This window comes from Miniopterus schreibersii (genome assembly GCF_964146895.1).
Source record: "Miniopterus schreibersii genome assembly, chromosome: 1".
NCBI lineage: Eukaryota > Metazoa > Chordata > Mammalia > Chiroptera > Miniopteridae > Miniopterus > Miniopterus schreibersii.
The window spans coordinates 171,744,764-171,765,136 of record NC_138101.1 but is presented as its reverse complement, the minus strand read 5'-3'; the positions used below and the strand labels follow the sequence as shown (position 1 = coordinate 171,765,136).

At 36.1% G+C, this 20,373-nt stretch overlaps 2 protein-coding genes across 5 annotated transcripts in view; one reads left to right on the top strand and one right to left on the bottom strand.

The window, feature by feature from the left end:
- The window catches only part of RTN1 (reticulon 1), a 285,115-nt gene that overhangs the window by 91,361 nt on the left and 173,381 nt on the right, over positions 1-20,373 (top strand). For 2 of the 4 annotated variants that reach the window (XM_081150639.1, XM_081150636.1), the window contains exon 3: positions 8,970-9,113. The exons of the other annotated variants lie outside the window; for them this stretch is intronic. The gene's annotated coding sequence lies outside the window, so the exon portion shown is untranslated. The remainder of the gene's footprint in view (positions 1-8,969; positions 9,114-20,373) is intronic. 4 annotated transcript variants of the gene reach the window in all.
- Positions 1-20,373, bottom strand: part of LRRC9 (leucine rich repeat containing 9) — a 90,602-nt gene that overhangs the window by 66,371 nt on the left and 3,858 nt on the right. Inside the window, exons 2-10 of the mRNA XM_081150784.1 lie at positions 17,388-17,466; positions 16,913-17,131; positions 15,674-15,814; positions 15,074-15,137; positions 14,737-14,807; positions 10,922-11,104; positions 7,798-7,953; positions 4,719-4,915; positions 3,453-3,584 (exon numbers count right to left, since the gene is read on the bottom strand). Of these exons, the coding sequence (XP_081006910.1) occupies positions 3,453-3,584; positions 4,719-4,915; positions 7,798-7,953; positions 10,922-11,104; positions 14,737-14,807; positions 15,074-15,137; positions 15,674-15,814; positions 16,913-17,131; positions 17,388-17,435 (1,211 nt within the window). The 5' untranslated portion in view covers positions 17,436-17,466. The remainder of the gene's footprint in view (positions 1-3,452; positions 3,585-4,718; positions 4,916-7,797; positions 7,954-10,921; positions 11,105-14,736; positions 14,808-15,073; positions 15,138-15,673; positions 15,815-16,912; positions 17,132-17,387; positions 17,467-20,373) is intronic.

Here is a 20,373-nt window from a genome sequence, read left to right as displayed (position 1 = left end):
AGAGATGCAAAATAAAACCACAATGAGATATCACACCTCATACCTGCCAGAATGGCTGCCATCAATAATGCCACAAACAAGTGCTGGTGAGGATGTGGAGAAGAGGAAACTCTTGTTTACTGTTGGTGGGAATGCAGACTGGTACAGCCATTGTGGATACAGTATGGAGTTTCCTCAGAAAATTAAAAATGAAACTGCCTTTTGACCCAGTGATCCCACTTTTGGGAATATATCCTGCTAAAGGATTCCAAAACACTGACTCGAAACAATGAATGTACCCTTAGGTACATAGCAGTATTATTATTTGCCAAGATCTGGAAAATAGACCAAATGCCCATCAGTAGATGAGTGGATAAAAAAGCTGTGGAACATTCATACAATGGAATACTACACAGCCATAAAAAAGAAGGAAATCTTACCTTTTGCAACAGCATGGATGTACCTGGAGATTATTATGCTAAATGAAATAAGCCAGTCAGAGAAAGACAAATACCATATGATCTCACTTATATGTGGAATCTAGTGAACAAAATAAACTGCCGAACAAATTGAAATGGAAGCCTGGATACATGGAACAGACTGACAGCTGTCAGAGGGGAGGAGGGTTCGGGGTACTGGATTAAAGAAGGTGAAGGGATTAGCCAAAGAACATATATGCATGGCCCAAGGACACAGACTACAGTGTGGTGATGGCCAGAGGGAAGGGGGGTGGGGCTAGGTGGAGGCGGGCAAAGGGGAGGAATTTAGGGACATCTATAATAGTATCAAGAATAAAAATAAAGAAAAAGAAGAAACTACTTTGTACATTATTTCTACTTTATACGGGCTGTGTGTTTATCGTATCATTCCTGCTTTTACTATATGTTAGTTATTTTAGGTTTTATGTGTTAATTGGTATAATTTGGTCAATTATTTTTGGGGTCTGGGAATGCTCAAAAAATTTCCCATATAAATTAATGTTAACTGCTTCTTCACTTTACACCATTTTGGCTTATGAAAGTTTTCACAGAAATGTTCTACTTTAGAATAGCAGGGAAACCTATATGTGAGTTCTAGCTCTACTCCAGTTCATGGGCTAAATCACTGGCTTTTAAATATTAATAAAAAAGAAGTCAGTGCAATTTAAAGCATTTTAGTCATTATTTCTTAACATACATAAAAGATCAGAGCTAAGGAGGCCAAGCTTGTAGTACACTAAAAAACAGTCCTTGAAATTCTGCCAACATATACTTGATTTTCTCCTTAAAATGGATCAAGATCATTTTTATTAAAAACAAGTACACAATTGTTAATGCATATCAAAATCCATCAAAGTTATCTAATTTACTATCAGGCTGACATAGTTACCTAAATGGGTTTTTAGTCATATTGCTATTACACATTTTTTCCATTAATATACTTGTTTTGTAAAGAGTTTACTTTACAATAAGTTAAAAAGAAATAATAAAAAAATTATGTTTAGAATGAGTGAATATAAAGACTGAAAAATTATACATGCATCTTGCAGAGAGACACCATTCAGGTGGCCACTATGGAAAGCAGTATGGAGTTTCCTCCAAAGATTAAAAATGGACCTGCCATTTGACCCAGTGATCCCACTTCTAGGATTATATCCTAAGGAACCTGAAACAGCAATCACAAAGAACTTATGCACCCCTATGTTCATAGCAGCACAATTTACAACAGCTAAGATCTGGAAACAGCCCAAGTGCCCATCAGTAGGTGAGTGGATAAAAAAGCTGTGGTACCTTTTTACCATAGAATACTATGCAGCTATAAGAAAGAAGGATCTTTTATCCTTTGGCACAGCATGGAGGGAACTAGAAAGTATTATGCTAACTGAAATAAGCCAGTCAGAGAAAGACAAGTACCACATGATCTCACTTACATGTGGAATGTAATAAACAAAATAAACCAATGAACAAAATGGATCCAGAGACATAGAAGCATGGAACAGACTGAGGGATCTCAGAGGGAAGGTGGGGAGTGGGGAATGGGCAGGGAGAGATTAATCAAAGAACTTATATGTTTATAAGCATAACCCATGGACACAGACACTAATCTGGGGAAAGCCTGGGGGTGGGATGGATGTGGGGTGGAGGGGATCAATGGGGGTAAAAAGAGGATATCTGTAATATTTTCAACAATAAAGAAACTGAAGAAAGGAAGGAAGGAAGGAAGGGAGGGAGGGAGGGAGGGAGGGAGGGAGGGAAATAAAAATAAAAATTAAGGCCTCTACTTATTTGCATGGGAGCTGGAACAAACAACTTTTATATTTTGTACGTAAAAATCAAGTGTGGTGGTTAGGCAAACATTGGTAACTGCTGAGCAAATGGATGTATTGATACAAAAGAAGTATTTTAAAAGGTCTCTTTCTTCCTTAGGCAGAGCTTCTCACACTTTTCCATCAAAGCACCCCCATGGTTTTTGAGAATCACATCTTATAGAAATCAGGGGTTTGGTTTAAAGTAACCCCTAACAATCACACATTTTTCCTTCTAAAAAGTTCATGCAAATTTTGCATTTTATTCCATAAAAAATCACAGTTTATTTCAACACTGACTGGAAGTAAAATTTTCCCCTGGGGTGTTACACCAAGTCTGTTCTATAGCCTTACAGGTTTCTTGGTCTCTCTCCACACACCCAAATTTGCAGTATGCTTCTAGGGTTTTAGGGCAATCTTTGGCTTGTTCACGGGCTTCTCAATTTTGAGAAAATGATTGCAGAAATATGAAAGTACTAATTAGTGATATTTTTATGCAAAGGCTTTTTTTATTTTAAGGATTTTTGTTGTTGTTGTACCCTCTAGTTGAGGCAACACAACACATCCTTGTGTCTACCAGGAGGCCTTGTTTCTGAAGTGTGGATGCTGGCTTCTTGCTTCTGTTTCTGGCAGCTCTCTCTGTGTTTATCTAAATGCACTGTTCACCTAGATTCCTGGTTTTTAAGTGTATGCCTTATTTTAACTCATACAATCTCTGTGCACCCTGACTCTAGCTAGCTCTAAACAGTTTGGTGCGACTTTGATCATGGAGAGTCCAGAAAATTTCCTAGACAGCCTTCTCTGGTGTTTGCAACCTGCTGCTGCCAATCCTGCTTTGCCATTCCTTCTCTGTTCTAACTTCTCACCCAATACTCAGAATCCAGCACTATGTCTGTCCAGAAATAAACATACACAAAAGTAATACTTGACCATAAACTTTATATTCTGCTCTTGGGCTAAGGGAAATTGGGTAAAGAGCAATGAAATACCATTAGGATGTTTCAAGGTTAGCTTATGGCAATGATGTAAACAAAGTAGTAACTGCCAATTCTCAATGAATGAATCTTCTGTATAAGAAGTGTTTTGAAAATGAGACATTTTAACATTTTTATAAGTTGATATTTTGGTTGATGATTCTAAGCACTTTAAATTATTTTCAAAGCTATGACTAAATTTCAAACAGATTTACCAGTCATCAGATCGAGTGCCTTCTTCAAAGTGGATATTTCCTACAGTCTCCAACTCAATTGACAAAAATGGGATCAACAACCCACAACTTTTCTTCTTTCGCTTTACTTCAATACGATAAATTGCTTCAATTCTATTTAAGGGGGAAAAAACCTATTAAAATAATCTACAAATCACAACATTAAAATTCATGATTGATTTTTTTAAAAAGCTGATGTTAAAATACAAGACAGTGTGGTGTTAATATTTAAACCATGTAAAAGACATTCTATTTTTGGCAGCTAAAATTACCTTAATATTTGTTAACCTCAGAATAAGTGAAAGTTAGAAGACTCTCCTGGCTCCACCACTTGCTCTTAGATCTTAGACAAGTCACAACAGTTTTATGCTGCAGTTTCTCAGTAAAATGGCAATATTAATAGTACTTTTACCTGAATGGGCTTTTTTGAGGATTATATGCAAAATGCATGTAAAGCTATTAGCAAAGAGTTTGGCACAGAGTAAGAACTCAATAAATGTTTGTTATTATTTTGTTTGCATTATTATAGGACAAACTAACTTAGCCACTTGGTGCCCCAGTAAATTAAAAAAAAAAAAGAAATCACAGTACTTACTAAGTCTTCTTGCTTTATACTTCTAGTTAATATTCAACCTGAGTTTGTTTCTACATTATTCCAGACAACTGTGTATATGCTTTGCCCAGTCTCTTCTATGCCATGAGCCTTTGCACCAGTAGCAGTTAATGTTAAAAACAAACAAACACAAAACTAATGTTTTTAGAGTAGTGATGTGACAGGAAGCCATTCAGAGGAAGTTCACTGTTCCTAATTAAGTATTGCCTCTATAAAAAAAAACTATATTCCAGCTTGCTCTGGCCCGTGTGGCTCAGTTGGTGGAGCGTCATCCCATGCACCAAAAGGTTGCCGGTTTGATTCTGCTCAGGGCACATGCCTGGGTTGTGGGTTCATTCCTTGGGTCTGTGAAGGAGGCAACCGATAGATGTCTTTCTGTCTCTCTGTCTCTCTTCCCTCCCTCCCTCTCTTCTCTTTCCTCTCTCTCTAAAGTCAATATAAACATGTTTGGAAAAACCTATATGCCAGCTTTGAACCAATGATGCCTATATCTCTACTAGGAAACACATTTCATGATTTACTTAATACTATAATTCTTTCCACTCCTGAAGGAGGGCACTGAGCTCGACTGATGGATCAGAACATTCTATTCTCTCATTTCAAATTTGAACAACTAGATAATTCATTAAACATACTCATCTAGTTTTTTGTTCCAGAATGTTACTCTTTCATTCAAGGCATTGAGTTTGGTCAGTATCTTCTGCTGAAGGCTTGGTTCTTCTGTAACAGTCTCAGAGATCTTTGATATTTCAAGCTTGGTTACTTTATTGTTACTGGATCTTTCATTTTGTCCTTTGCTGGATCCCTTGAGTTCAGTCAGCTCCCGTTCCAACTGTTGAAATCAATGTACCAGATAGCAAAATTTTTTAGTGGACTCTATTAAAAATATAGTTAATTTAAATCAACAAAGTAGAAATCTAGGTAATAAATAGGCCAAACTTCATAAAAAACAGGGCTAGCATGTGATTACAGCTTTGGTATGAATTCAGTCAGCCAGTTTCTTTTGACTAAGGGAAATACAATCTTAAATATTCCAAATGTGGCAGTTCTCTCAACTGAAAATGAGAAAAGCAAAGAAATTGGTTTTTAAATATTACTGATAAGTTTGCTTCTATTAAAGCCAAAGTAAAATAATAAATGTTTTGGTATAAATATTTAAACTTCAAATAATGTGAACTTTGTCACACTTACTTTTAAAATTTTCAATATTTTTTCAACTACTTTGGTATTCTGGGAAAAAAATCATAAAAATACACAAAAGCGCGTGCACACACACACACACACACACACAGTGTCCCCCCCAAATGTATATAAACTTTAACAGCTGATAGCTCAATTTTGAAAATGAAATGTATTTTAATAAACAGTGCCTTTATAATTATTCAAAGTGTGTGTATACATTTTTTGGGACATCCTATACATATATATGGGTATAAATTTTCCCATTTGTCTCAGTCTCCTATATGGCTCAATATAGCAATATCTTTATTTAAAACTTTGATATTTTGTTTTGTTGTTGTTCATAATGAACTTTTTGCATTGTTTGCATTTTGTAAAGTATTGTATTAAATATGATTTATCTGAGGTTTGGGGCCCTTCCTTAAATTTTGGGCTCAGGGTGAGCACATAATTTGCCTTACTCCAATCCTAGCCTTGTAGGAATTCATTATAAATTATACTGTGCACACAGAGGTGTATATAAATAGAAATTTATTAATTTTTTGCATTGCCTCTCTATAATGGCTGTATCCAGCTGTTAAAAAAATAAATTAAGCATATTTATAAAAATGCCTGTGGTTTATATTCTGTGGCTGTTATTTTTCACATTTGCAGGTTTTATTTAATACATGCATCTGTACATAAAAATGGCAAATACAAAATGATTTCCATATAGTGGATCTCCTGTGATGTTTATAAAAAAATAATTTAAATTTTGTTAATGTTTTACTCTAAGAATATCTTTCTGACTATAATATGAATTTAAACCTGTTCGTTTTAGAAAGAGTATTAAATATATTTTTAAAACTTGATTTTTAATGGCTATATGCTAATCTAATTTAAGAATAAGTAATTCTTCCTCATTAAACATTTAGGTAATTTTCATTTTTTTTGTTATTAATAGTGTAGTGATGAATATTCTTACATATAAATATATATCCAAATTTTTAGAATAGAATGTTAAAAGTAGATTTACTGGGACAAAGGCCATGAGCATTTTTAGGCTGTTACTATATATGACCCAATTATGCTTCCATCAGTGGTGTGATAGTGTCATTCCCATCTTTACCAGGCTGAGTACTATCGTGTGTTAAGCTTTGACAGTTTTACAGGTGAAAATGGTTACTTGTTTTCTTAATTCACATTCAGAGGTTAATAATCAGGTTGAGCTTCTGTCAAATATTTATTAGTCAATTTGTCACTTTTTATTTCTTCTTTTGTAAAATGACAGTTTATATACTTTGATCAATTTTTCTAATTAGACATTTACCTTTTTTCTTGTTTTATTTATGGGTACATTTATACTAAGGATATCATGTTTGTCCATCGTGTTTGTTGAAAACAATTTTTTCAGATTGTCATTTGTTATTTTCATTAATTATGCTTTTTAGTACAAAAACATTTTACCTTCAATCAAATCTACATTCTGTTCCTTTGTGGTTTCTTAGCATTTCTTTTATTTGGCAGGCTGAGTTCAGTTAAATCTATATAGTCTCCAGTTTTTTCATGTTTTCATAGTTACATTTAAATATTTTATCCCCATTGGTGTTTACTTCGGTAAAATGTGAATTAAGGATCCAATTTCCCTACCCCTGGGTAATTTAACTAGTTTTGTAGCACCATTTGTTGAGTAACCCATTATTTTCTCTTACTTAAAAATATATAGTTCTTTTATATACAAAGTTCTGTTTTGAGGGAAATAATCCATAATTTTTCAGGATCTACTTTTAGTAAAGGAAATCTAATTTATTCTAAATAAGAAAGCACACACAATATAACTACTAAAGAATAGCTTGGTATAAAGTTCCTACCTTGTTGTATACCTTAATAATATTAGTAATGAGATTTTTCATCTCTGTAGACAAGAAAATGAATTTTGAGCACAACCTACTGGTGTCTAATAAAAATGATGCTAAAATAAGTCTAACAGATCTCTATAACTCTGAATCATAATGAATTAATTACTTAAAATTTTTTGTATATTAAAAAGTATTATTTTTTGTTAAAAAATTGAAATTTTAATTTTTATATATAAAGCCTATACCTTTTATGAACTGTAGAGTTCTAAGTGCAGAATGAAATTTAGTTAAAAACCTGAAATCAACACATTTTGGGAACAAGCTTGTCTTGAAACTCAGTATTAATTTTAAAAATATAGATGTGTGTGTGTGTGTGTGTGTGTGTGTGTAGATATATATATGATGCTGCCTGGCCAGATAGGGCTCAGCGGTTGAGCACCAACCTAGGATCCAGGGGGCCGTGGTTCTATCCTCGGTCAGGGCACATGCCCGGGTTGTGGGCTCCATTCCCAGTTGGGGGCGTGCAGGAGACAGCCGATCAGTGACTCTCTCATTATTGATGTTTCTCTCTCTCTCTCTCCCTCTCCCTTCCTCTTTCTGAAATCAATAAAGATATATTTAAAAAAAAAAAAATGCCATCTTATCCATCAGTTTTCTTAAGATGTAGCCACTGAAATTTTACAGTATTAAATCTTACATTTTTTTTCATAAAGCTGAATAATTTTATTCGTTCTTCTGGCAACTTCTGTAATTTACATTTTCGATCATTCAGTTTTTCAAGGTCTTCATTAAGATGCCTCTGAACGGTTTTTATACGCATATTGTAATACATGATTTTTTTCATTGCTGTGGTCTAAAAATGAGAAAAAAACAGATTAGCTGAAATAAAAACATTATAGGTAATTCTTAGCAGTATATTATGAGTGCAATATGTTCTAAATAACAGTTTGAAAGTTTTGCATGCTCAGTTACTATTAATGATGATGTTGAAATGATAATGGCTACACAGAGTTCTATATTTAAACTTAATAAGTAAAATATAAAATTCCAAGGATTTTGAGAATAATATTAAATTTTTTAATTTTTAAAATTCATCTTTATTGTTCAAAGTATTACAGATGTACTTTTTTCCTCCATTGATCCCCTCCACCCCATATTCACCCCACCCCCAGACCTTCCCCATGCCATTGTCTGTGTCCATAGGTTATGCTTATAAACATATAAGTTCTTTGATTAATCTCTCCCCACACCCTCCATCCCCACCTTCCCTCTGACATTCCTCAGTCTGTTCCATTCTTCTATGTCTCTGGATCTATTTTGTTCATCAGTTTATTCTGTTTATTATATTCCACATATGATCTCACTCATATGAGGATAATATTTTAAATGTGAGGCATATTCAAATTTATTTCCAGGATTACAACATAAAGAGACTACAGATAGAATTCAGTTTACAAAACAGTATCATTTATCTAATGAGGCAGTACTACTAAAGCAAATATATAACTACATTTTTCCTATTTGATTAATTTAGGGAAAAGTAAAGAAATTAAGAATTAATAGCAAATGTAATATTAAATTCATTTTTAAAAAGCATGGCTAAGAATAGGATTTCATGTGTTTGGGTTTTTTACCAAATCTATAAAAGGATGCTCTAAATGAACTTGTTTTAGATTGAGCAAATGACTAAATTATCAGTCTAATCCAACCCAGGTAATTCTACAAAAGAGCAGACTCATATATCCAGCTACTTGTTGGACATCTCCCCTTGTATGTTCAAAAGATTGTTTGAAATTTATAAGCTTAAAATTAAACCGTAATTCTTCCTCCTAAATCTACTCCCCCCATACTCTTCCTCATCTCTTTCAGTTGTTCGGGCCAATGACTTGGACTTATTCTGTACTTCTTCCCACTGCACCTCACGTCCAGTCTACTAGCAAATCCAGATGAGTTCCATCTTCTAACTGCTACCAAAATCTGACTACTTGTTGCTACCACCGCTACTGAAATTGGGTAGGAAACCATCAACATCTCTCATCCAAGTTGCTGGAATTTAACTGGTCTCTCTGCTTTCACCTCTTTCCCTCTAATCCTCTATTCTTAGTCCAGTATCCAAAAGGATCCCTTTAAAACATGTCATCTCTTCATCCCTCTGCTTACAATTTTCTAGCGGCCCCCACCCCATCTCACTCATAGTGAAAGCAAAGTCTTTACAACATTCAACAGCGTCCCCTGCATCCTGCGCCCCACCACTCCTGTTCTCCGTCCCGTACTTCCATCCCCCCACTCTCTCAGCTCCAGCCCCGCCAGTCTGGGTTCGGAATGAGGCATGCTCCTGCCTCAAGGTCTTTACACTTGCTGATCCCTGAACAGCTTGCTTCCTTAGTTCCTTCAGATCTCTGCTCGGATGTCACCTTAGCAAATCCGTTCCCAATAATTCTACATAAAACAGCCCAACACCCCGTCCTCTGCCCCTACCAACAACCCTGTTTCCTTCACCCGTTTCTTTTCTCCACAGCACCTGTCACCATCTGATATACTCATTGTTTCCTTATTCAGTTGCTTATTGTCTGTCCTCTCGCAGGAGAATGTGAGCTCCAAGAAAACAGGGAAATTTTTGCCTGTTTAGGTCACTCTCTATCTCTACTGTCTTGAACACTGCCTGGAATGTAATAGGCGTTAAATTTTTGTCAGACAAATGAACCAGCCAAGTAATTTCATGAAGCATATTCGCCCTGCTCACCTTTGCAGAAATAGCCTGATGTAAATAAAACTACAAAGAGGATAATGGAAATTTCAAAAATATGGTTGTCACTGCAAAATTTTGCTGTTGTTTAGACTTAACATTGTTAGAGAAGGCATTCTTCCTTGGCCCTTCAATGAAACCAAACATCTGCTTAATATTGCAAGGCAGTTTACTTCTTAGATTGGGGTGAGAGGGATAGTAATCACAGTTTTGGAAAAAAGAGAGAATGGGATTTGAGAATGCATTCTTAGACTAGCAAGAGAAGAGAAACAAGTTAAGATAATAAAGACATTCTTTATCTATGTTGAAATGATGGATGAACCACAGGAAAGAATGGAAAGGGCCACATGTGGGGGCATCCACATGCTTGGAACATTCTACGTACTCAAAAGCTATTTATTGGATAGTTAACTAAATGAACAAATGGGACAGGGAGAGGTAGAACTATAATGTGGAAAGATTATTAATAAACATGGTAACTCCCTATGCACTCCATTGTAAAATTATAGATCCTTTGGTGGCACATCAAAGTAGACCCTTTACTGGGAGGTTCACCATCACTGGCAGTCCCTCAATAGTTCTCTTCAAGATTTCAAAGATCATCAAGATTTTGGCAGTGTGGGTGGTTCCACTTATATTTCCAGGGAACCCCAAGTCATCTTGAATTAGATAAAATTGACCTAATCCTGGCATAGTACCATCCACCATGGATACTTTCTAATTTTGATACATAAAATTTCAAATATTTTATTTAGGCTTTATTAATGTTTATATATATAGCACTAGTTCAATTATTCTTAACACTGATAATTTTTCAGATTTCCTTTTAGTTTTGTATAAATTAAAATGTTTTTTAAAAAAATTATTTCACCTTTCAGTACTGTCATCAAAATTGAGGTCCTAGTACTAATTTTATTATTGGTATATGTTTTCGTGAAATATCCAGCTCACTGGGGCAAAAGGAGAATTGGTGACAAGAACTGACAGGAGAATACTACGTACCATATGTGACACAGCCAGAAAGAAGCAGTTTATTAAACTTAAATCACAGATACCTGATTAGAGATGCACTTACATCTGCCAGTTCCTTGATCGGCTTTGCTGACACATCATACGTGTCAAGTCTTTGAAGGCAAGGCAAGTGGTACAGCACGTGTGTGGAATAATTACACAGCAGACAAACTGGGTTGGTTTTATATTGAGGATCATTCAGACATAAATCCTTTAAGCGACGAAGCCTGGTTAAGTTAGTAAGGTCCTAAAACAGCAGCAGTAATAATGTTTAATTAATTGCAACCGGCCATTTCCAAAGGAGCCTTTTCAACACTTGAGATAACCATAATGTAATGTAATACATTCTAATTATCTGCCTAAAAAGTTAAAGTGATTTAGATGGATAAAATGTTCTTGTCTAATGAAAAATACGCTAAATATATGTACATCATCAATAATTAAGTAGCAGACTCTAACTATGAGTGTAAATTGTACTGTTAGAAAAAGGCCAAAGAATATTTACTAAATCCTGTATTCCGCCTGCAACCTTGCAGCCAGTCACCTGAGCACATTTACTCTCTAGACGGTTCCTGCAGTGCTCAGCTCCTTTGTAACAGCGCCCCTCGTGCCTGTAGGTCTCCTACCCCTTCACCACCATTCCCCACACTGGCCGCCTAGGAGCACAGCTCGCCATTTTCCTCCGCCTCCAGATTGGCTCTTGTCATCAAAGACTATGGGTCCCCTGCTCTATTACAATCACCATTAAGTTCCTAATTTTTAGTTGATTTTAAAGATATTTTTCCCCCTGTAAATTCCTTTTCTACCTATTAGGGACAGCTGAAACCTAGCTTTCTCCTGAGGTCTCGTTTTTCTCACAACCTGTAGAGGTGGAGGAGTTGATAATACACTTCCAGACTGTTTCTCCTTAACACCTTTTACCTGAAGCTTCAGTCATCTTTCCACTTGTCTTTATTTGGCATCTGGTCCTTGCTTCACCCTTCGTCTTGTTTCTTCCAACTTAAACCCTGACATTTTATGCTTTAGCCACATACTGAACAACTTGAAGTTTCAGAATGTACAGACCCGATCTTATCTTTGACCCTAACTCATGCTGCTGACGTTGAGTGGATTGGACTTCACCCCAATTTAACCTCTTAATCTGTCAAGACTCAACCTAAAATTTATCTTCTCTGGGAGCCTTGTTTCATCTCCCAAGCTTGGGGTAGATGCTCCTCCTATTAACTCTTAGCCACTGGGCTTCCCTCTGTCATAGAATTTATCACACCCTACTGCCAATTACTTGTGCATCCACAAGTCTATAGATCAAGGGTCTATATGGGCTTTGGACCTAAGAATGGTGGTTACATTTTTAAAGTGTTGGGGGGAAAAAAGAACACATGACAGAGGCCATATGGGGACTACAGAGCCTAAAATATTTTCTACCTGGACTTTTACACAAAAAGTCTGGCAATTCCTGAGATAAACTCTTTGAGAGCAGGGTTTGTGTCCTGTTTAACACTGCATTCTCAGCACTCAGCATTTAGAACACAGTAGGCACTAAATAAATATGTGAATTGAATGGGATGATTATTACTTTCTTCCAACCTCCAAGATATCCTCATATTTTCCTCAATAATAGCATTACTAGGGTGGTTTCTGGAGTAGGAGGGTGCTGTGGTGGGGTTGCACTTGAAAGGATGCAATGCTAGTTAGAAGAGTCAGATCAGAGTTAAGGGAAATCTAAAGCAAAAGCCAGGAAACATTAGCTCTGAACATAAAGTACAAACAGAATGGGGAAACAAACAGTGAAGTCAGGCTGCTAGAGTAGAAAGTAAGACAGTTAGGTAGCCAGTGTGTCTCCAAACTCTCTCTGGACAAGTGAGAACTGTCCCTCACTCTGTTCCAGCCACACAGGAATTTTAGTTTCTTGAATTTGCTGTGCTCCTCTCCACCACTTAGGTCATTTCTCACTTTGTGCCAAGTGCTCTTTCTTCGGTAACTCCTACTCATGTTAGCTTAACATTCTCTTTCATAGCTCCCTCTGATTCTTCTGCTGGAATTGCTCAAGAATGCCCTTCCATTTCTCACCTCCGTGCCTTTGTGTGTGCTGTCTTCCCCCTCTCAGAATGCCTACCTGCCGCTGCCTGGAGGCACGCCCACAATGCCTGCTGACATTCTGTCAGCCTTTCAAGGGGTGACCATACCACATATTTCCTCTTGGTTTTGACCAAGAAAATAAAATTTTGTTTAAATATCTTTTTAAGGTGCTTATAACATTCTGCCTCATTCCATAGCTTTTTTGGTGTCTTATATTCTCTGAGTAAAAGAATGACTATTTTAATACTGATCAATTAATAATTATTTCTATAATAAATTTACTTATCTGTCTTCAGTATTGTCTAGAGGGAGTGCTGGAATATGCACCTTCAATCTGACACTGTTAAAATTATGAATGCCATGCTTTCACCCACATTATATGCCATAAGCATGAACCCTTTTTATGTTTTTTCTCTTCCATTCAAGTAGTTGACAAATGTTTATTAAGATTTATTACATGTCAAGTACTGTTTTAAGCCTTGTGAATAAAGCAGTGAAGAAAACAGGTGAGGTTCCTGTATTCATGAAGCTTGTATTCTAATAAGGGATGTGGATCAGTGCTAAGAGGAAAAATAAAACAGGAAAGAGAGATGGGAGAGCTTCAGGGTGGGGAACGTAACGTAGCAGGGGTTTTGCTATTTTACTGAAATTGGACAAGGAAGGCATCACTAAGAATATCACATCTGAACAAATTCCTGAAAGAAATGAGGAAATCAGCCATGAGGATACATGGGGGAAGATGATCCAGCAAGTGCAAAGGCCCTAAGGTGAGTGTGTGCGAGGAACAGCGAGGAGACGAGAGCGGCTGGAAAGGAGTAAGCAAAGGGAAGAGTGGTAGAGCTGTGGTCAGACAGACAGTTGGGGGGCTAGATTATTTACAGTCTTCTGGGCCACTGTAACCACTGACTGACAGCTTTTACTCTGAAAGAGAGGAGAAGCCAAGGGAGGGTTTTGAGCAGAAGAATGATTTGATCTGACACGTTTTTGAAGGAACAGGCTGTTGTGTGAAGAACAGATTGATCATAGTGAAAGGGTTAGCACAGGGAGACCTGTTAGGAGGCTTTTTGTTGTTGCAATTACGCAGGTTAGAGATGGTGTCTTACACCAGGTCGATAGTGATGCAGGTGGTCAGAAAATGGTCAGACTCGACATATTGTGAAGGTAGAGCCAATAGAATTTGCTGATGGATTGAATGTGGAGTATGAAGGAATGGGGGAGTCAAAAGGACTTTACGTAAGAATTTTGGCTTAAGTTACTAGAAGAATGGAGGTGCTATTTAGAGAGGCGGAGAAGGGTGCAGCAGCAGAAGGTCTGGTGGAGGGGAAATCAGGTCGAGTTAGGATAGGAGATGTCTATAGTTTGGGGAGTTGTTAGGGAAAGTAGAGATACCAGTATAGGAGAAATAAGTGCATAAAAGATATTTAAAGTCATTAGACACGATGAGATTATTTACAGAGTGAATGCAGATAGAAATAAGAAAAGACACCGGGACTGACCTGGGGCAGTCCATTTTGTGGATGCCAAGAAAGGATGAATAACCAGAAGAGGTATAGCTAGAAAGATCACAGGAAAACTAAGAGAAATTAGTACCTTAGAAGCCAAGTAAATAGCTATTGTTTGGTTTTAATAGTGTCAGATCATTCGAGTCAATTGAGTCAGGTAATTTTAAAATTTCCGGGAGTGTTGGGTAGTCCAAAATGATTAAATTATTTCTTAAAAGGGACTATTTAGTCCATTTTCTGCAATAAGATGGTTCATGATCCAGGTTGGTAAATAAAAATGTATTCCACTTAAACATACCTTGAAAGAAGATATTTGATTACCAGAGAGGTTTAATTTTTCCAGTTGTTCATTGGGATCAAGACATCGACCTTTAATTTAAAAAACAAGATGTAAGAAAATGAAATTTCTTGTTTTACTTCCTGTTCATATCCTGTCATATTTCTGAGTTGTACATGGGTATCATTTCTTGCATGTAAATAAGACTAACAGTAACACCATATAATTAGTAACCACTGATTTAGAATCATAGATTTAACAATGCTATGCAGAGATATACAAAAAAGTCTAAAGGAAAGAAATGTACTTTTTATACTGATAAAATATTATCTTACATTCCAAATGAAACAGTACATACCAATGCTGCTTATTAGATTTCCAGCAAGGTTGAGATCATTTAAATTCTTCAAAGTTTGCAAGCCCTAAAAATTTAGACAGTATATAATTTAGGAGAGATCACTAAAATCTATATTTATGAACCATCTGACCAACCTGGTTAGTTCTCCAGGTGCTCTGAGCACTGCGCGCTGAGCGCAGAAGCCAGTGGCTGCCTCCATGAAGCCATCTTTGCTTCTCTGACCGGGGAGAGTGACTGCGAGGAGCGAGCAGAGGGCCGTGGGGGGGAAGCCAGGCAGCGGAGCAGGGCAGAGAGCACATCGCACAGAGTGTTTATACATAAACTTAGGCAAGTTACACATACAACTTCTGCAAACCTCTCTTTCTTTCTCTCTTTTTTTTTCTCTTTTTTACCTCCAAAGACGAAATAACACTTTACCTCTCAGGCTTGGTGGGAGTAGTAAAGAAAATAATGTGGAAGGAACTCTCTTTGTTAGTTCTTAACAATAGTTATTAAACTAATCATGAATATTTTGGTTCTTACGCATAATATGATCTTGGACATTCTGGTTTAAACTCCATAGTCGTAATTAACTTTACATATGCAGTGAAATTATCTTACCTCAATATTTTTAATTGTATTGTGGTTCAGCCAAAGAACCTCCAGTCTCAATAATTTCTCTAAATTTTCTATTTTGGAAATTTTATTATAATATAAATACAGTTTTTCTAAATTTCTACATTCTCGAAGACCTCCGATTTTCTGTAAAAGAAAAAAAAAAAGACTGAATAGTGTTATAGCTTATTGTTGCCATAAATCCTTTTCATAAAGTAGATATTAGGTATATTTTCTTTTAAAAGTCACATTTTATTGCAAAATCAATATCCAGCAAAATTAACTAAATTTTTTTTATCCTCACTCAAGGACATGTTCAGTGATTATTTTTAGAGAGAGAGAGAGGGGGACATCCATCCATTGCTTCCCACACATGCCCTGACCGGGAATCAAACCCACAACCTAGGTATGTGCCCTGACTGGGAATCGAACCCTTGACGTTTTAGTGCACAGGATGCTCCAACCAACTGAGCCACACCGGCTAGGGCTAACTGAATTTTTTAAAAGAAAAACATATAACCTCTCCACCTAAATACAACTATTTTCAATTTCATATTCTCTTTAAATTTAAATAAACTCTATACCTAATTTTATATAGTTATAATCATAATACCTATACAGCTTTGTGTTTTTTAACTTAAAACCATCTAAAATGTTTTCAAAATTCTCAAATTATAATATTTAATAATTACAAAATATTTCATGAAGTTTATAATCATTTTCTTTAAAATAACCCTATATGTGGCATATTTATATTTCAAAAATGTAATAAATAATACAGAAATAAATACTTCATGCATACAGTTGTTTTCTGTTGCAGAACAGGGATTACTGAGTCAAATGGTATGTACTTTTCTTTGGCTCTTCATACATCTTGCAATATTGCTTTTCAATATAAGTGTTATAATTTTCACTCTACCAATAGTACTAAGTGAACTGATTTCATTTCTAAGCAATAGGTATTATTTTGTCTGATTTGATTACTAAAATGTAGATATGTCTATGTTTTAACTCTAGTTTTTCCTGTGTATAGATCTATTTCTATCTTTTGCCCGTTTATCTATTTTTGTTTTGTTTGTTTTACTGGATAAAAGTTTTATTGCAATTCATCATGTATGGTCTCCCCCCCCCCCCCACTTATCTGTTTTGAGCCAGGTCTCAAGCATATATTTCAGTGAATTATTTTTCCAAAGCCAAATAATTCAGTATAAAATGTTTCATGTAAAGTTATATGTTTAGACTTACCTCTAGACAGCATTCGGCAATCCAGAGTTCTTTAAGTTCTGAACAAGTCTCTAATCCTGAAATTTCTTTTATGTCTTGAGCAACGATCGTGAGACTTGTTAAATTGGGAAACAGTGATAATCCGACGATACGGGGATACCCTGAGAAAAACATCTCCAGATTTGAAGTATCTGATCCTTCTTGTACAACCATCTCATAAGATAAACCATTGCATAAACACTGTTTTCAAAAAAGAAACTGGGTCATTATCTATTTAAAATAATCAGAAAATGATTTTTGCCAATAGAAATTATAAATCGTCAATTGCATGGATGCCATTTTTACTCTCAGGAACGTTATACCATATATATAATTTTTCTGATTCCAAAGGCCATGCAGTAGAAGAAATTTCCAGGTAAGCTCCAGAAAGGAGTGTAAAATATCCCATTTAATATTCTTGCAAATGTGGTTGAAAATAAATTTGGCCTTAACTCACCAGTTCTTTAATAATTTCTTCTTGGTTTAGGTTTTCACATTCAATCATCTTCCATTAAAAATAAGGGTCATAATATTATCTATTAAGGAAAATAAAAAATTAAAATAAATACTAGAGCTATGTCATTCCATGTTGAAAGGGTCCTTATGCTTACTTAGGTGCAACTGCCCATCTGTGGCTTGAAATCTTCATGCAGTACATCATCAAGCATCTGTCTGGGCCCCAAGACAGTCCATTCCATCTATAAAGTTTTCTGTTAGAAAGTTATTTTTTTATTCTGAATTTAATTGTCTCTTTATAACGTCTTCCTATTTGTCGTCATTTTACCTTCAGGTTCAAATAAAACAAGTATAATTTTCTTCCATGCTATCAGCCTAATTTACCAACGTGAGAAAAATAGTCATCTCTTGTCTACACCCTTACTTTGCCTCCAGTTCATGTCTCTTAGTTCCCTAAGTGTACTTAGAGAGCACAGAAAAGAATCCACAGGGCTTAGCTACATATCTAGCATGCTAACAAATGTTTATTAAACTGAGTTAACTGCCCTCGCTGGTTTGGCTCAGTGGTTAGAGCGTCGGGACCCCCAGACGGAAGGGTCCCAGGTTCGATTCCGGCCCAGGGCTTAAACCTTAGTTGCAGGCTCCATCCCCTGCCCTGGTCAGGGCGTGTGAGGGAGGCAACCAGTAGATGTGTGTCTCTCTCACATCGATGTTTCTCTCTCTCTCTCTCTTTCTCTTTCTTTCTTCCACTCTCTCTGAAAAGCAATGGAAAAAATATCCTCAGGTGAGGATTAAAAACAAAAAGAATTAGCCGACTTCTTCATTTTAGATTATATGAACTAATTAATACCTAAGTAGCTTCAATAAAATTTAACCCAGCTTTTCATAATTTTTAATATTTTCGTTATATTATTCCAGACATATACTATTTTTAAAAATATAGGAATACTGGTTTTTAATATTATGACACGACAAAGCAAGATGTAGAAATGGTGTATATTGTGATTCCACTTTTTACAATGATAACTCCCCCACAGATACGTGTGTCTATGTGCATATATATGTATATGCATGTGTGTGTATGATTGTGCAAGGAGAAAATATGGAAAGATAGATACTAAGTTGTTAACATGAATTATCTTAGATGCAGGTGAAGGCTGATGTAGTTATAATAGGCATGCCAGGTTGGATGGGGCTAGATCTAGGCAAAAACAGAAAAGAAAAAAATCCACACTTTTAAAATATCATGTTTAGTATTGTATAGCATGAATACAGGGTGTCCCCAAAAATGTATATATACTTTGAATAATTATTAATTCCAATGGGTTAAATCTGAAAAGAGAGAAACATCAATTGAGCTATCAGCTGTTAAAGTGTGTATACATTTTTTGGGGACATCATATATATGTGTGTGTGTGTGTGTGTATGTGTGTGTATCCATTTATTTATTCATTCTACTGTTGGTAGACATTTGGACTGTTTCCAGTTGAAGCTAAATAGTGCTCTCTGAACATTTTTGTCATACATATTTCTACTGGTTAATACCTACAAGTGGAATGAGAAAGAAACTATTGTTTTTTCTAACACAGATCATTCTCACAAACACAATGTTGAGCAAAGGAAGCCACACAATGAGTATATACTGCGTGACTCCATTCATGTAAAATTTGAAAACAACTAATCTCTGGTATCAGAAGTCAGGAGGGTAGTTACCTTTCAGGGTGAGTGACTACGAGGTGGCGAAGAGGGGCTCTGAAGTGCTGATGAAGATATAGTTCTTGATCTGGGTACTGGTTAAAGGGATATGTGTTCACTTTGAGAAAATAAAAATTAGATTCCTAAGACATATGTTATACTTAAGTGAAATTTACTTAAATGTTTATTTAAAAAGCATTTATATGCTCACTTTTATTCATCTATGCAAAGTAATGTAGGAAGTGAACCATAAAGATACATAAGGGAAGAACATCCCAGTAAGTGCAAACACCCTCAGGTGAGTGTGTGTGAGGTATGGTCAAGAAACAGTGAGGAGGCCACAGTGGCTGGAATGGAGTAAACAAGGAGGGCAATGGTAGAAGCTACAGGTATATACATAAATTAAAATTTTAAGGCAAAAAAATGGTGGCTAGATTCCATGTAGTCACCTAACTTCTCTCCCCAAATCCCACTAGAATAATAGGGGAATATGAAAATAAGAAAGAAATGTGTAGTAGTGCTAGGAAAAGAGCACTGATTGCCAAAAATGTTGAGAAAGGTCTTTTGAATGAAGACAAAGATAATGGCATCAGATTGAGAGAAAAGCCAGAGAAAGAAGCTTTACAAAACTATCCTAAAAAAATTCCCCAAACTCAGAGCAGCAGTGATTGGGAAGAGAGTGGCTGTGGCCACCCAAAGGGACCAAATCAAAGGATTTTGAGATCTTCATCAGAGTACTGCACACAGTCTATCTTAGTACTCAGGCTTTGTAAACTGGGGACATAGTTCCACCATGCTGAGTCAAGGAGGGAGGGAATCTAGCTAGCACCACAAAGAAAATATCCTAATACACTGGATTCTACTCATTTCTTCACTCATTCATTCATTGATGTACAGAGGGCAAATATCTACCAGTTGGAGAATGATGGGGTGGGAGGAAAGAGAAGACTTCTCTGGTAAGTTAGTATCTGGGCAAAGAGTTGAAGGAATGAGAGAGTGAGCTATGAGAAAACCTGGGGAAATGCATCAGGCAGAGGGAAGAGCAAATGCAAAAAAAAAATGGAGTGAGAATATAGTTGCCGTGTTTGCCAAATAGCAAGGAAAGTGATGTAGCTGGAGCACATCCAGGGAATTGGAGACTGGTAGGAGGTGAGATCAGAGAGTATTGCAGGGCCAGGTCAGGTGCTGTCTTGTGAGGCCCTTGCGAGGATTTTGGATTTTATTATGAGTAAGATGAAAATCCTTGTAAGGATTTTAAGTGGAAGAGCTGCCTTAAGTTTTGAAAAAAGATC